The sequence below is a fragment of the Macaca mulatta genome, chromosome 6 (assembly GCF_049350105.2).
Source record: "Macaca mulatta isolate MMU2019108-1 chromosome 6, T2T-MMU8v2.0, whole genome shotgun sequence".
In the NCBI taxonomy this organism is placed as follows: Eukaryota; Metazoa; Chordata; class Mammalia; order Primates; family Cercopithecidae; genus Macaca; species Macaca mulatta.
The window spans coordinates 166,436,231-166,451,790 of NC_133411.1; the positions used below are offsets into that span (position 1 = coordinate 166,436,231).

The 15,560-nt window shown below is 45.5% G+C and overlaps 1 protein-coding gene and 1 pseudogene across 2 annotated transcripts in view; one reads left to right on the forward strand and one right to left on the reverse strand.

Moving 5' to 3' along the window:
- ADAM19 (ADAM metallopeptidase domain 19) overlaps positions 1–6,002 on the reverse strand; it is a 98,571-nt gene extending 92,569 nt beyond the window's left edge. The window contains exons 1-2 of one of the 2 annotated variants that reach the window (XM_001105246.5): positions 5,744–6,001; positions 1,221–1,306 (exon numbers count right to left, since the gene is read on the reverse strand). In XM_001105246.5, the coding sequence (XP_001105246.3) occupies positions 1,221–1,306; positions 5,744–5,837 (180 nt within the window). In that variant the 5' untranslated portion in view covers positions 5,838–6,001. Of the gene's footprint in view, positions 1–1,220; positions 1,307–5,743 lie in introns of both variants that reach the window. The other variant, XM_015141319.3, reaches the window with a different exon arrangement.
- A 3,608-nt stretch (positions 6,003–9,610) lies between these two features.
- On the forward strand, positions 9,611–9,711 carry LOC114679120 (U6 spliceosomal RNA; annotated as a pseudogene).
- Positions 9,712–15,560: the final 5,849 nt, after the last annotated feature.

The window sequence follows — 15,560 nt, forward strand, 5'->3', positions numbered from 1 at the left end:
CCTTTCCATTTATCTTTCCAGATTCAACAGCCACAATGTCTGAAGCCTCCCTGACACATCTCTTTCCTGCTGTAATCTTGCTCCAATATGTTGCCCAATAAATCACAAATCGTTTTAACCCAAAGAGATCTTAGAAAACAACCCCTCTCCCCAGCTTTCTTTTCTCCTTATTCTCTCTAAGCACTGCTTTATAAATGAGGAAAATCCACCACTTCAGCAAGTGGCAGGTCACATAGCTGGTTACTGGCACACAACAACCACATCTTCCTTTCCTGCTCTTTCATGTCTCACTTGGGCTGCAATAACCAAAATCACAGTGGGGCACAGTAGCTGACGCCTGTAATCCCAACACTTTGGGAGGCCGAAGTGGGCGGATCACTTGAGGTCAGGAGTTCGAGACCACCCTGGACAACATGGTGAAACCCCGTCTCTACTAAAAAATACAAAAATGTGCCTGGCTTCGCAGTGCACACATGTAATCTCAGCTACTCCGGAGGCTGAGGCATGAGAATCACTTGAACCTGCCAGGCAGAGGTTACAGTGAGCCGAGATCATGCCACTGCACTCTAGCCTGTGCGGCAGAGTGAGACTCTGTCAAAACAAACAAACAAACAAAATAAAAACACACACAAAAACAAAAAACAGAACCACAAAGAATATTCTAGATGCACAGGTCCTCTCTGCAAGAACAGGACACTGTGTTTTGTTTTGTTCCCAATCTCTTTGATAAAGCCTATGCATTTCCCTGGTGTTCTGGCCAGGGGAGCCTACTGGATTGTAAGATACATTCCCCAGTACTAGGTCTCTACCCTGCCTCTGATTAAAATAGTTTATATTATTATCCTTTTTCTCTCCAAGTACATTATTCCTTCAAGAAAATGAAGTATGTATTATGCAGAGCAAAAATAACAATGACAATATTTAATGAATTCCAATCAAGACTAAGTGACTTCTGTGACACCAACACATTTGCACTTAGCTTGTGTCAGCATTAATGTGAATTTTCATTTCCTCAACTAATAGCATTTGGAAGTGTTCTAGAAGTTTGTCATACGAAGAAGGAAAGTCCCGTCTGTGATATCCAAAATGGGCACCCAGAGGATAGAATGGGCCGGAAACAGAACTAATAGTGATGACTGGGATTCTAAGAAAGTTGAGTAGGTAGCCCAAACCTCAGTTGTCAACTCCTGCCAATGTAAATGAGGTCTTTTGAGTCTTACCTTTTCTCTCACGGGGCTTTCTGGAGTCTTCCACTGAGGTATGATTAGTTCATGCTGCAGCTTGGGGCTGCCTTCCCCACTTCCTCCTGCCAAGACAAGATGCAAAACCATTGGAATCCCAGACCTCTATACCCCAGTTAAGCCACACATGCACTGTCTGTGAGCTGCCCCTGCACTGGGTCATTAGAAGACTTGCTGGATTTCAGGCTCTTGGCACTTCCTAGGAATCAGGCACTCTAGGGGTCGGTGATACTGTAGTAAATAGGACACATGAGGTCTCTGTACTTGTAAAGTCTACCTTCTAGAGGTGGGAGACAGACAATGAACAAGTGTTCTCAGATGGTGCTAAGTACCCTGAAGAAAATAAGTTGGGGTCATGGCATAAAGAGACATCTAGCAGGGGGTGCCTATTTGAAACAGGATGATCAACTTAGATGGCATTTGAGTCCTGAGGGGCCAGAAGGCAGCCACGCAAAAACTTGGGGGAAGAGTGCCCCAGGTAGAGGAAATAGCAAGTGCAATGGCCCTGCCTGAGCAGAAGTGAACTTGGCCTGTTGAAGGAACAAGCATAAGGTAGGGGGTAGCTAGTAAATGAAAGAGGAAGTTGGTATGAGATATGGTCAGCAAGGCAGCCCTGGGTCTGATAATGCAGAGACCATGGGGAGTGTCTGGATTTTCTTATAAATAGACTTGGAAGGCACTGGGTGTTTTAAATACAGAGCAATATGATCTGTGTTAAGTTTAAAAAAGATCACTCTGCCTGCATGGTGGAGAATGGGGGTGGGGTGAGGCAGAGCGGCGAGAGTGAGAGCAGAAGCAGGAAGGCCAGGCTAGAGATATGCTGGAGCCCTGGTGAGAGATGATGGTGGCTCAGATTAGAATGACATCAGTGGAGAGGAATGAAGCGGTGGGATTCTGGGCATATTCTGGAGGTCAAGCCCATGAATATTGCTCCCGTGGAGCTTTAGTTTTCTTGCCTGTAAATTGAAGACAATGATCCTACCTGCCCATCTCACAGCTTTATTGTGGAAAGTCAATATCCAATGTCAACCTCCTACTTGGCAGAGCATCGTTACATTAATTGGAGCTTCCTAATGGCAAGTTTGCATTTGTATTCCACTTTCTACTTCCCAAATCTCTCTCCCAAACCAGTTCTCCTTCATGCTTAGGGCAACCCTGGGAAGTAGGAAGTAGGAGTCCTGTTTTGCAAGAAAGAGAATGTAAACTACAGGAGAGGTTTGTTCAGGGCGCTGCAGAACTCAAATACTGGCTGCAGACCATCTTAATAAAATGTTAATTTCCCAACACCTAAACAGACTGGTCTCCGTAGTGCTCCTGGGAATGAGGCTGAGGACTCCAAAATCTATTCTGTCTAAACTAACTACATCAATCATACAGAATATGAGTGATAAAAAGACAGCCATAGTTGTTCTGTTAGAGTGGTGATTGTGAGTAATTATTAACATTCCCTTCAGAATACCAATATAATGCACTTGCAGTCAACATGGATTTTAAAAATAATCTCATTGGACCAATGCCAATTCATCAGACAGGCAAATATTAGAAACAATGCATTCATATATTTATCAAATATTTTCTGAGTACTTAACTATGTGCCAAGTACCATGCTATGAAGAGGTGCTTAATATTCATGGAGGAACAAGATAAGCATACAGCAGGAATGGCAGGAATGGTGGCTCACACCTGTAATCTCAGCACTTTGGAGGTCCGAGGTGGGTGGATCACCTGAGGTCAGGAGTTTGAGACTAGCCTGGCCAACAAGGTGAAACCCTGTGTCTACTAAAAATATGAAAATTAGCTGGGTGTGGTGGTGCATGCCTGTAATCCCAGCTACTCAGGAGGCTGAGGCACGAGAATCCCTTGAATCTGGGAGGCCAAGATTGCGCCATTGCACTCCAGACTGAGCGACAGAGAGAGACTCCATCTCAGAGAAAAAAATAAAAAAAGACAAGCATCGCCCTTGCCCTGGTGGCTCTGATAAGCCTAGATTATTTTAAACGAAAAGGAATTCTATAATATTTAATGGAACATTTAATTGAATTAAATGATATCTATGATTGTAAAAAAAAAATAGTGAAAGCAATCTACAAAAGAGGAACACAGTACATGTCAAGAAAAGGTCTCCAAAACTTGGAAATAAGGCAAAGAGCAAGCCAGATGTCTTCTCAATGTCATATCGGAGCATTGTTTAACAGACCCATCCATGGATCATTGCATTATCTAGGGGAATGTACCATTGACTTTTTATTTACCAGTGATTAAAGGCTATACTCTGTGAAGTTATATAATCTCTATATATCTATAGATTTCTGTCTGACAGAGATGTAAGTGATTTCAGCATAGTAGAAAGATAACCTGGCCAGGCACAATGGCTCACACCTGTAATCCTAGCACTTTAGGAGGCCTAGGCGGGTGGATCACCTCAGGTCAGGAATTCCAGACTAGCCTGGCCAACATGGTGAAACCTCATTTCTACTAAAAATACAAAAACTAGCCGGGTGTGGTGGCACATGCCTGTAAGCCCAGCTCCTCAGGAGGCTGAGGCTGAGGCAGGAGAATCGCTTGAACCCAGGAGGCAGAGATTGCAGAGAGCCCAGATCCTGCCACTGCACGCCAGCCTGGGCAACAGATAGAGACGAAAAGAAAAGAAAAAAGAAAAGAAAAGAAAAGAAAAGAAGAAACGAAAGAGGGAGAATTATGGGTTTGCTTCATGGGGCATCCACCATTTCTGCATCTGTCCTGGGTTACAGGATTTCAACATTCTTTCTCCAATGCTTGTATCACCCCTTTCTAATGCTCCCTGAATCAGCTTTACTGTCCTGTTTGCTACCTCATTAATGAGTTGAATCAATCTTGGCCGCATTTGTATGAGTCGTGTTTTTAACTTTTGAAAACTTTGTATAGAGTCATTAAAATCATGTTTTCCAGAGAATTTAATGATGTGGAAAATGCTCATGGTGTGAAGTGAAAAATGCAAGACAGGAAACTGTACTTATGGTATGGTTCCAATTTTATCAATATATATCCATAAGAACACACAAAGAATGGGGAGGGGAAAAAATATCAATAGCAACTGTGGATTTGGGGGTTGCAGATCATTTTATTTCTTTTACACTTTTCATTATTTCCCAGATACTCTACAGCAAGTGGTCTCCAAGGACTCAGAACTCAGAGAAGGCGCCTGTGCTAGGAGCAGTAACTTGCTTCCCTTGTCTTTCTTCATGCTTTTCTCCTGAACTAAGCACTGACACAGGCCTGGTGCTACCCTCGAACCTCCTGTGCCTCAGTTTCCCCTTCGGTACAATAGCTCAAAGGGCGGTTCCTTTGAGTTCTTTGGGAGGACCGCCCGACCTTGGCCCCTGGAAGTTCCAAACTGTCGGAAGAGCTCTCAGCCTCTGGGTTTGAGGCCTCTCGGGGGTCCAGCCAGCCCACCCCCGCCCCGCCGGTGCTCGCTTTATTTGAAAACGCTGACTCTTGGTCCCCCAGGCAGCAGTCTGGAGTCAGCCCAGCCCGTCTGCAGCGGTGGAGCCAGGGCTAAGCCTTCTCCGGTCATAATGACAGAACGCGGGCACAGCCCCCCGGGACCATTCCTTCCGCGAAATCTGCGCAGAGCCCCCGAGGGATGGGGCCGGGGAGGGGGTTGGTGTCTGGGAAACTAGTCGTGAGAAACACGGACATCACCCGGCATCTAAGCTGGAAACATCCAGTCCGACCCCTTCGCTTCACAGAAGGGGAAATTGAGGACCAAAGAAGGCGGCCGTCGGGTTGGCGTGGAAAGAGAGCCCTGGTTTACAGTGCCACCGCGGACCTCAACCCGTAGCGTGGCCATGGGCAAGTCCTTTCCCTTTTGTGGGCCTCAGTTTCCCCATCTGTGAAATGGGTGCGTTTGACTTGGCCTTCGGTAGGGCTCCTGCCTGCTCAGGGATCCGAAGTGTACGGCTGGAGATACCCAGCGAGCCATCCCCCAGCCAAAGCCACCACAGTCTCCCGCGGGCATTTTATGTCCTACCCCACCAGTGTGGCAGGCACCGAGCCTGGTCCCAGGAAGCCGCTCCCAGGCCACATGGGCAGGGCGCTCGGGATGCTCTGCGCTGGCGAGTGCAGCGGGCGGTAGAGAGAAAGACAGAGAGAGAGGCGGAGCGGACACGAGGGACCGTGAGAAAACGGAGGAGGATAAGCCGCGAGAACGGCGGAAAGAGAAGCCAAAAGCAGAAAAACAGAGGAAGGAGAAGGCGAGAGGGGAAGGCAAGCCCCTGAACCGACCCGCTGTTTTCTGGCTGTGCCAGGTTTCCCCGACCTCCGCCACCACCCAGGGCGCACAACGTGGGAACAAAGCCCGGGCTCCCAGGCTGGAGGCGGTGGGGGCACAGGCCCCGCAGAGTTGCGGGAGGCGCAGGGGTCTCGGTCCCAGCGCTCCGGACCCGCAGGGCGACTCCCAGGTCTCCGGGCCACCCAGATCTCCGGGCCACCCAGCCTCCATCTCCCAGCGCCTGGCCACTTACTTGTCCATCCAGGCTCCCGCGCCGCCCGCGGCCGGAGGAGCTGCAGGGCGAGCGCCAGCAAGCAGAGCCGGGCGGCGCCTGCGCCCCCTGGCATGGTGGCGGCGGCCCTCAGCGCTCGGCGCTCACACGCCCTCAGCCATGCCTGCCTCCGGCCCGGCGGCGGTGGAGGCGCGTCTGGAACCCCCCGGCTCGCCCCGCGCCTCCCCACCCGGCTCCCAGCCCTCAGCCGAGACGCTCCGCCCCCAGCCCCGCGGGGCTCCGCCAGGGGATGGAGGAGGGGAGGCTCCCGCCCGGAGGGGGCTGGAGGGAGCGGCCGGGGAGGAGCTGGCGAGACTCGGGGGAGCAGGGCTGGCTCAGGTGAGGGAGACCGCGGGGAAGGGAGAATCCGAGCCCCCAAGGAGGAGGGATTCGTGGTGGACTCGGCCGGTAGAGGGTCGGGGACTCGGGCTTCTAGGAGTTAAACTGGACCCCTCTCCGCACAGCGGTCCGTTTACTGTCCCGCACTGTGCCAGACGCCTTGGGTGACACTCAGAGGAGACTCACCCAGTGCCGTGCCCCAGAGGCCGCCACTCTCGTAGGCAGGCTCAGAAAGAGTTAACCCAACCACCAGGCACAAAGAACTAAGCGCTCTATGGACTTTTTTTTTTTTTGCAGGACGCAAATCCAGGAGCCATTCCTTCTGCCTGGGAGGAGGGAGTGGTGAAGACCAGAGGAATCCCAGAGGAGAAGACATCTGAGATCGGGAGGAGAAATGGAACATCAGGCGGAGGAAACAGCCCAGACAATCGCACTGGGACGTGAAAACCCTTGGGCTGCATTGGGGGAGAAAACCAGAATTGGGGATAGTTAGGGTTTTGGAGGGAAACGCAGGGAGATGAAACCAAAAATAATAATAATTACTGTTACTTATTGAGGACTTGCTATGTACTAGAATAAGAAAATCATGATAGCTAAGACTGATAAAACGCTGTCAAACACTGTCTTCAGCACTTTACACGTATTCACTTATTTAATCGAAGAAAATAACTTTTATTATCCAGGGACTCTGCAGACATTATCTCTTTTCATTAGCCCAATAATCCCATGGGGTGGGTACTAGTACTATCCCTGTTTTAGAAATGAGGAAATCAAACCTGAGAGGCTAAACCACTTGTCCAAGGTTACACAGCTAATGCCAGCGCCTGGATTCAAACCCACATCCGTCTAACTCCAGAGCCTGATGCAACACACCTTATTTTCCAGGTGGGGAAACTGATAATGAGAGAGAAATGACTTGCCTAAGATCCCTTAGCAAGTTTTAGCAAAGCCTCATTCTAGAAACCCAGTCTCAAACCTCACCCTTTTTCTGAGCCTCTTTAGTCAAACCCAGGTTGACTAGAGAAGTGCTGTGTGTCAGAGAGGGCGAGGCACTCCTGAAGATGATGGATAGGCAGGTCTATCAAACCCTACTCATGGGCACCCATGAGGGAAATAAAAGATGTGGTTCTGGCCATTAATGTCGTTTGGGACTCCGTTAGTCTCCTCCAGCTGCTGTAAAATTTGTATCTTTCTGTGAACCCAAAATATGTGAGATAGGTCTCAGTCAATTTAGAAGGTTAATTTTGCCAGGGTTAAGAACGTGCTGGTGACACAGCCTCAGGACGTCCCAACACGTGCCCAGGGTGGTCGGGGTACAGCTTCCTTTTATATATTTTGGGGAGACATGAGACATCAATCAATATGTGTAGGATGTACATTGCTTCCGGGTCTGGTAAGGTGAGAAAACTCCAAGCTACAGAAGGGGTGGTGCTTCCAGGTTATAAGTAGATAAGAAACAGAAGAGGTTACGTTCTTTTGAGTCCTTGATCAACCTTCCGCTGAATACACAATTTAGTCTAGCTCAGTGAATCTGCATTTTTACATAAACAATAGGGCAGAAGAAGCAATCAGATATGCATTTGTTTCCCGGGAGCCTCAGAGGGATGACTTTAAGTTCTGTCTGTCCTTTGTCCACAAGGAATTTCCTTGTGTGAAAATTGTGAGGAAGGTATAGAGCTGTTTACCTTTGTAGCTATCTTATTTAAGAATAAAATGGTGTCCTGGCGCTGTGGCTTATGCCTCTAATCCCAGCACTTTGGGAGGCCAAGGCGGACAGATCACCTGAGGTCAGGAATTAGAGACCAGTCTGACCAATGTGGCAAAACCCTGTCTCTACTAAAAATACAAAAAAATTAGCGGGGCGTGGTGGCGCACCTGTAATCCCAGCTACTCAGGAGGCTGAGGCAGGAGATCGCTTAAACCTCGGGGAAGTGGAGGTTGCAGTGAGCCAAGATCATGCCACTGCACTCCAGCCTGGGCAACAGAGTGAGACTCCATTTCAAAAAAAAAAAAAAGAAAGAAAGAAAAGAATAAAATGGGAAGCAGGTTTGCCTGACATTGTTCCCAGCTTAACTTTTCCCTTGGCTTAGTGATTTGGGGGTCCTAAGATTTATTTTCCTTTTACACTTCTCACATGCAGAATACATTCACCCCATCCCAGCAGCCCAAACATCTTCACTCATTCCAGCGTTAATTCTAAGTCTGAAGTGTCTAAATTTCATCTGTATTAGATATGGGTGAGACTTGAAGTTTGAGTCATCCTGAGGCAAAATTCCTCTCAGCTTCCAAATACAATGTGGTGGGACAGGCATAGGATAGACGTGCTGATTCCAAAAGAGAGATGCTGAAAAGAACAAGGTGACAGGTCCCCAAAAGTGCAAAATCTAGCAAGGCAAATTCCATCAGATCTTAAAGTTCTTCAACAATCCTCTTTGGCTGGATGTTCTGCCCTGTAGGCCCACCGGGTCAGCAGTGTCACCCCCACAGCACTAGGCAGTGGCCAGCACCATAGCTCTTTGCCACAGTCCCCTACCCCAAGGCACTGGGCAGGGGCAGCCTGGCCTGCTTAAGAGAAGGAGACTCCACTCTTTCACTCCCTGCCTCCCCAGCAGCCCGCTGTGGTGGGAGTGGCAGCCCTGATGATCTGTGAATCATTTTTCTTAAAGAATGAAGCAAGCAGTATTATCCTGTCCTATAGAACAAAATTCTAAAAGCCTTCCTTTGTTTCATCCTGTCTTTACTCCTTTTGGTCTAAACTGGCAATGTCTTTGCTGGTAAAACCCATCTCTATTTCTAGCTTCTAATGAGATGGCTGATTAGCTCCGTGGGTTATTGTCCATCCACACCCTTAGTGTTCTCTCCAGAAAATCCTTTTTCATGTTTTACAAGATGAATAGGCCGATAATTTTCCAAATCTTCAAGTTCTGCTTCCTTTTTGCTTAGCAATTCCTTCCATTTATCTCCGTCCACTCACATTTTACGTAAGTACCAAGGAGAAGCCAGGCCTCATCTTCAACACTTTGGAAATCTCTGCCGCTAAATATTTAAGTTCATCACTTGCAATTTCTACTTTCCACAAAACACTAGAACACAATTGGTGGTGGAGAAAACACAAACTCAAAGTGCTTTTTCCTTTTCTCTCACTCAACACAACAACAATCAACAGAGAAGACTTCTGTGATCAAAGACGTGGGGGCTTTCCCCACACACCAAGCAGCAATCAATTCAGACATTACCCACCTACAGATCGCATCAGATCCCACAGGTTGAGGGCTCAGTTTCCAAGATTGGGCCCCCTTCAGACACCAGTCACAAGTCTGGGCTTCCAGAACTTCTGACCGACTGACTTCCAATTGGGGTTCCCAGGACACCTCTTTGGGTTTAATTAATTTACTGGAGCAGCTCACAGGACTCAGGGAAGCACTTGTTTACATAAACCCAGCAAGGCCTGTGTCTTCAGATTCTTCTTGACCTCTCTGTGCAACATTCCTTTCTCAAGAGTATAGGGCAGCTTGCTTCAGCACTACGTCTATTAAATTGGAAAGATATAGAGATTAGCCTGGCTCCTGTGCAAGGATAACATGAAAATTCATGATGCATTCTATATATTAAAAGTAAAAAATAAAGAGTATAGGGCAGGCTCCTCTCTGCAGTGAGAGTCTATGACCCACAATTAGATTATAGTCCTGCTGTAGGCAGGTGAAGGAAGGGCAGAAAAAGGTCAGATTCTGTTTCCTGACACCTGTTTCTGAGACCTAAAGTGCCCCAATATCACAACCAAAGACTATAACAAGGGCTATGGGAGTTATGAGCCAGGAAACATGGATGAAAACCAATATACATATATATCATAATATCACAGCAATTCAGCTGAACCCTTTGCCGTGTTATAAGTAGTACTGGGGTTCAGAAACCAATATCCCAAGATATGGCACTTTGACACATTAAACTAAAGAAGGCTTCACGTCTCTTTGACCTTTCCCCACGCTCTCCTGTCTCTCAATCCTTCGTCTCTCCCAAAGCACAGGATGAAGTTGTTCTCTGAAGTTCCCTTATCTGCCTAAAGTCTGGACCTGCCAAAGAAGACACCAACTGTCTCGGGTGCCTTCCCTGTGTTTTCATTAGCTGCATTCATATCGCAGGAAGACTGGAGTGTGTCAACACACCTGAACAGACTTTTGTCACAAACCATTGTCAGGTCTGTGGGCCAAAAGACTCTGTCCTAGGCCATTGTATGTTCTTCAGGCCCACCGAATTCCCCTAAAAATCATGTACTATCCCCCTAAAATCATCCACACTTCCCTATCTCCCTTTCCCCTAAGAAGTAGGGTGTATAAACATCCGTACCCCAATGGGATATTGGACAGTCACTCTGTGATTCTCTCCCATGCATGCTAATAAATGTGTATGCATTGTCTCCAGTTAATCTGCCTTTTGTGAGTTGATTTTTTGCTGAAACTTCAGAGGGCAAAGGGGAAGTTTTCTCTTAGCCCCTACACAAGAATCACCTTTCCTCCAGTTTCCAATAACATGTTCCTCATTTCCATCATAGACCTCACCAGAATAGCTCTTAATATTCATGTTTCTACTAATATTCTGTTCCTGATGATATATGCATTCTCCAAGATGACAGAAGCTTTCTCTACAGGTCTCCTCCTGTCTCCCTGAGCCCTGGTCAGAATCACCTTTAACATCTACACTTCTTTTTTTTTTTTTTTTTTTTAATTATACTTTAAGTTCTAGGGTGTATGTGCACAATGTGCAGGTTTGTTACATATGTATACATGTGCCATGTTGGTGTGCTGCACCCATTAACTCGTCATTTACATTAGGTATATATCCTAATGCTATCCCTCCCCCCTACCCTCTCTCCACAATAGGCCCTGGTGTGTGATGTTCCCCTTCCTGTGTCCAAGAGATCTCACTGTTCAATTCCCACCTATGAGTGAGAGCATGCGGTATTTGGCTTTCTGTTCTTGTGATAGTTTGCTGAGAATGATGGTTTCCAGCTGCATCCATATCCCTACAAAGGACACGCACTCATCCTTTTTTATGGCTGCATAGTATTCCATGGTGTAAATGTGCCACATTTTCTTAATCCAGTCTGTCACTGATGGACATTTGGGTTGATTCCAAGTCTTTGCTATTGTGAATAGTGCCGCAATAAACATATGCGTGCTACATCTACACTTCTATCAATAGTCCTTCAAAGCAATCTTGGCTTTTTCTAGCATGCACCTCAAAGCTCATCCAGCCTTTACCCATTACTCGGATCCAAACTCACTTCCGCATTTTTAGGTATTTTGTTATAGCATAGCTGACTTCTCAGTATCAAAACCTGTATTCGTCTGCTAAGGCTGCCAAAACAAAATACCACAAACTGGTGGCTTAAACAACAGATTTTTTTTTTTTTTTTTTTTTTTGAGACAGAGTCTCTCTCTGTTGCCCAGGCTGGAGTGCAGTGGTGCAATCTTAGCTCACTACAACCTCTACCTCCCAGGCTCAAGCGATCCTTCTGCTTCCCGAGTAGCTAGGACTATAGGTGCACACCACCACACCTGGCTAATTTTTGTTGAGATGGGATTTTGCCATGTAGACGAGGCTGGTCTCAAACTCCTGGGCTCAAGCAATCCTCCCTCCTCAGCCTCCTAAAGTGCTGGGATTATGGGCAAGAGTGACCACACCCGGCCAGAAATTTATTTTCTCACAGTTCTGGGGGTTAGAAGTCCAAGCTCAAGCTCCCATCAGGCTTGCTTTCTGGCAAGGCCTCTGTTCCTGGCCTGTAGAATGGTCACCTCCTCACTGTGCTCTCACATGGCCTCTTCTCTGCACATTCAGTGAGACAGAGAGAGAGTGGAGGGGATGGGTCTCTTCCTCTTATTATTTTATTTTATTTTATTTTTGAGATGAAGTCTTGCTCTGACACCCCGGCTGGAGTACAGTGGCACAATCTCAGCTCACTGCAACGTCCACCTCCCGGGTTAAACAATTCTCCTGTCTCAGCCTCCCAAGTAGCTGGGATTACAGGTGTGTACCACCACGCCCAGCTAATTTTTTGTACTTTTAGTAGAGATGGGATTTCACCATGTTGGCCAGGGTGGTCTCGAACTCCTGACCTCAAGTCATTCACCCACCTCAGCCTCCCAAAGTGCTGGGATTACAGGCGCCCAGCCTCTCCTCCTCTTATTATAAGGACATCAGTCCTATCGGAGTAGGGCCCCACCCTCATGACCTCATTTAACCCTCATTACCTCCTTAGAAGCCCTATCTCCATATCCAGTCACATTGGGGGTTAGGATTCCAACTTATGAATTTGGGGGCTGGGAGAGACAAATGTAGTCTATAATTATGGCTATAGCCCTAGAGCCATGAGACTACAATTCTAGTCCCAGTTTTCTCTCCAACCAGTTCTGTGACCTTGGGTGAGTCACTTCTCCTTTCTGGGACTGAGTTTCTGCTGAATAACTTGGGAACAGGAATGGCTGCCCCCAATGCATGTCACCCAGGAGCTGTGACGAGCAATTGCGATGATGGGAGTGAAAGTTCCGTGACAAGTGGAAAATGCTGAAGTGCCATGCCTAACTGACTCTGTAGACAGGTCTCCTTGCAAAAGACATACAAACTCCATACTTGAAGTTCCCTTCCCTTTGCTGGCACTCGGCTGATCAATATTTAATCAGTATGTAGGCCTGAAAATTGGGAGGTAGCTCACAAGACAAAAAGTCCAGTGGTTCATGCACAACCAAGGAATCACAGAGTTCCCAGTGTAGTCTCATCCTACTCCTCCTCCCCACTTATCCACAGGAACCGGTATATATACAACTTTGACCTTGTAGAAGCCTTCCCATGTATTTGTAAAGAACGTATATGTTATTTATTAAGAGTATTAAGTCGCTACATAATCTTTGAAATATTCATGACATTTAACCTAGTAATTACATTTCTGGGAAACTATCCTAAAAAAATAATCTGCAATGCACACACAGATTTATGGACTAGAATGCTCATAATGGTGTTATTTATAATAGTGAAAATATTGGAAACAACCGAAATATTCAACTGTGAAAGAACAGCTCATAAATTATAGAATATCCATAAGATGGATTATTATGCAGCCACTTAAAATGATGGGAGTTTCTGCTCTGATGGTAGGTGAAAAAAAGCAGGGTCCAAAATTACATTTAAGTATGATCTCAGCTATGTAAATAAAAGGCATTTCTAAAAAGACTTGAAGGAAGCGTGTCAAAATGTTAACAGTAGTTACCTCTGCATGGTAAAACTATGGATGACAGGGTTTTTTTGTTTGGTTTTGTTTTCCTGTTTGTTCTTTCTCTCTCTTTCATTTTCTACAATAATGAAGTACACAGTCAGGCATTGCTTAATGACAGGGATACATTCTGAGACACATCATTAGGCGATTTTGTCATGGGAACATCATAGAGTGCACTTACACAAACCTAGATGGCATAGCCTATTATACAACCAGGCTATATGGTGTAGCCTATTGCTCCTGGGCAACAAACCTATACAGCATCCTACTGCACTGAATACTGTAGGCAACTGTAACACAATTGTAAGTACTTGTGCATCTAAACATAGAAAGTACAACGCAGTGTGCTACGACGGGCTATGATGCCACTAGGGGACAGGAATGTTTCAGTCTTATGGGATCAGGCATCTGGTCCCTCATTGACTGAAATGTCATTATATGGCACATAACTATATTACTTTAGTCATGGGAGGGCAGGTAAATGTTAAATACAGAAAGGAACACAAAAGGAAAAAGAGTTTTTCCTGGTATCTTAAACAGAGTTTTGCAAACTTGACCTCTGTATATACGGCTGACCTTCTCCTCTGACGATGGGAAAACTGAGCTGAAGTTACAGCAACCAGTTCCAGAATGTGGGAGTTGAAGTGACACAGGTCACTGGTCATCTCCAGCTAGAGTATACTATTAATATTATGGCTAGGAAGTGGCCATCCTGCCAGGGATTAAATCCCTTTTCTGTCCCTTCTTAGCTATGTGAACTTGGGCCACTAAATTTTTCTGTGATGCTGTTGTCTCATCTATAAAGGACAATAATAATGACAGTTTTTGTGAGGCTTAAATGGGTATTTAGAATAGCACCCATCACATAGTAGGCAGTCAATGAATGCTAGTCAGTATTACCCTCCTTCTACTGCTAATAAGTACTGAGAGGTGGGGTGTTATTTATAACGCCTAGCTTGTGCTTTTTGTTGTATAATGTGTGAAGAGTCTAATTTTATACTTGTTCTCTAATTACTATCAATGATAATGGTCATGTTATACTATTATTGTCTTTTTCCTATCCCCTCGCCCTAGATTGTGAGCCCCTTGTGAATAGGAGCTGGACCTTGTTCTTCACTCAGCCCTCCAGCATTTGGGAGGCACAATCAATGTTTAATTAAACAAATTAGAAGTTAAACAATTAATAATAATTATCTCATCCTGGCTCCGCTCAAACTTCCAAGCCCCTCATTAAAGAATCATCTTTGTTGTGTCCCTGTTATGGGAATAATGTTGGACCTGTGATAACTTTGCTTTGTGAACCATTTTCTCAGCAACTTGCTCTTTGAAGTTCTGTTTACTTAGATATAATTTATATACATTAACATTCTCTGTTTTTTAAATCTATGGTTCCATGAGTTTTGACAAGCACACGCAGTGGAATAACCACTTGCAGAGTCAAGACCACACCAAAAACTTTCCTCCTATCTCTATGCATTCAGCCACTCCCCTCACTCCTGGAATCACTGGTTTATTTTATGTCCTTCTCAACTTGCCTTTTCCAGAATGTCATATAAATAGAAGCACACAGGATATAGACTCTGGATATGGTTTCTTTCACTTAGCATAGTGCATTTAAGATTCATCTAGGTCACTGCATTATCAATATTTCCTGCCTTTTTATCATTCAGTAGTACTCCATTGTATAGATGTATCATTGTCAGTTTATTCGGTCACCTGTGAAGGATATTTGAGTGTTTCAGTCTTGGATGATTATGAATAAAGTCACTATATATATATTCAGGTTTTATGTGAACACAATCTTTCGTTTCCATAGGGTGAAAGCAATTCCACTGGGTATTGTGGTTAAGTATACGTTTAACTTTACAAGAAACTGCAAAAAATATTTTCCAAAGTGGTTGTACAACTTTGCCTTCCCACAAGCAAGGTATGAAAGTTCTGGTTGCTCTGCTTCCTTGTCAGCATTTGGTATTGCCAGTTCTTTTGATTTTAGCCATTGTAATGGATGTGTAGTTTCTTAACAATTATCTGGCTCTTCAAATACTCCATGATGTAGCCAGTTAGGATGATTATATCCATTTTAATGAAAGGAATTAAAGCCTAAAGAGAGTCTTTTACTCAAGTTTTATGGATATAGTAAAGACTTTAGTCTTTATTTCTGTTTTTTTAAATAATTCTCAGAAGAAGCAA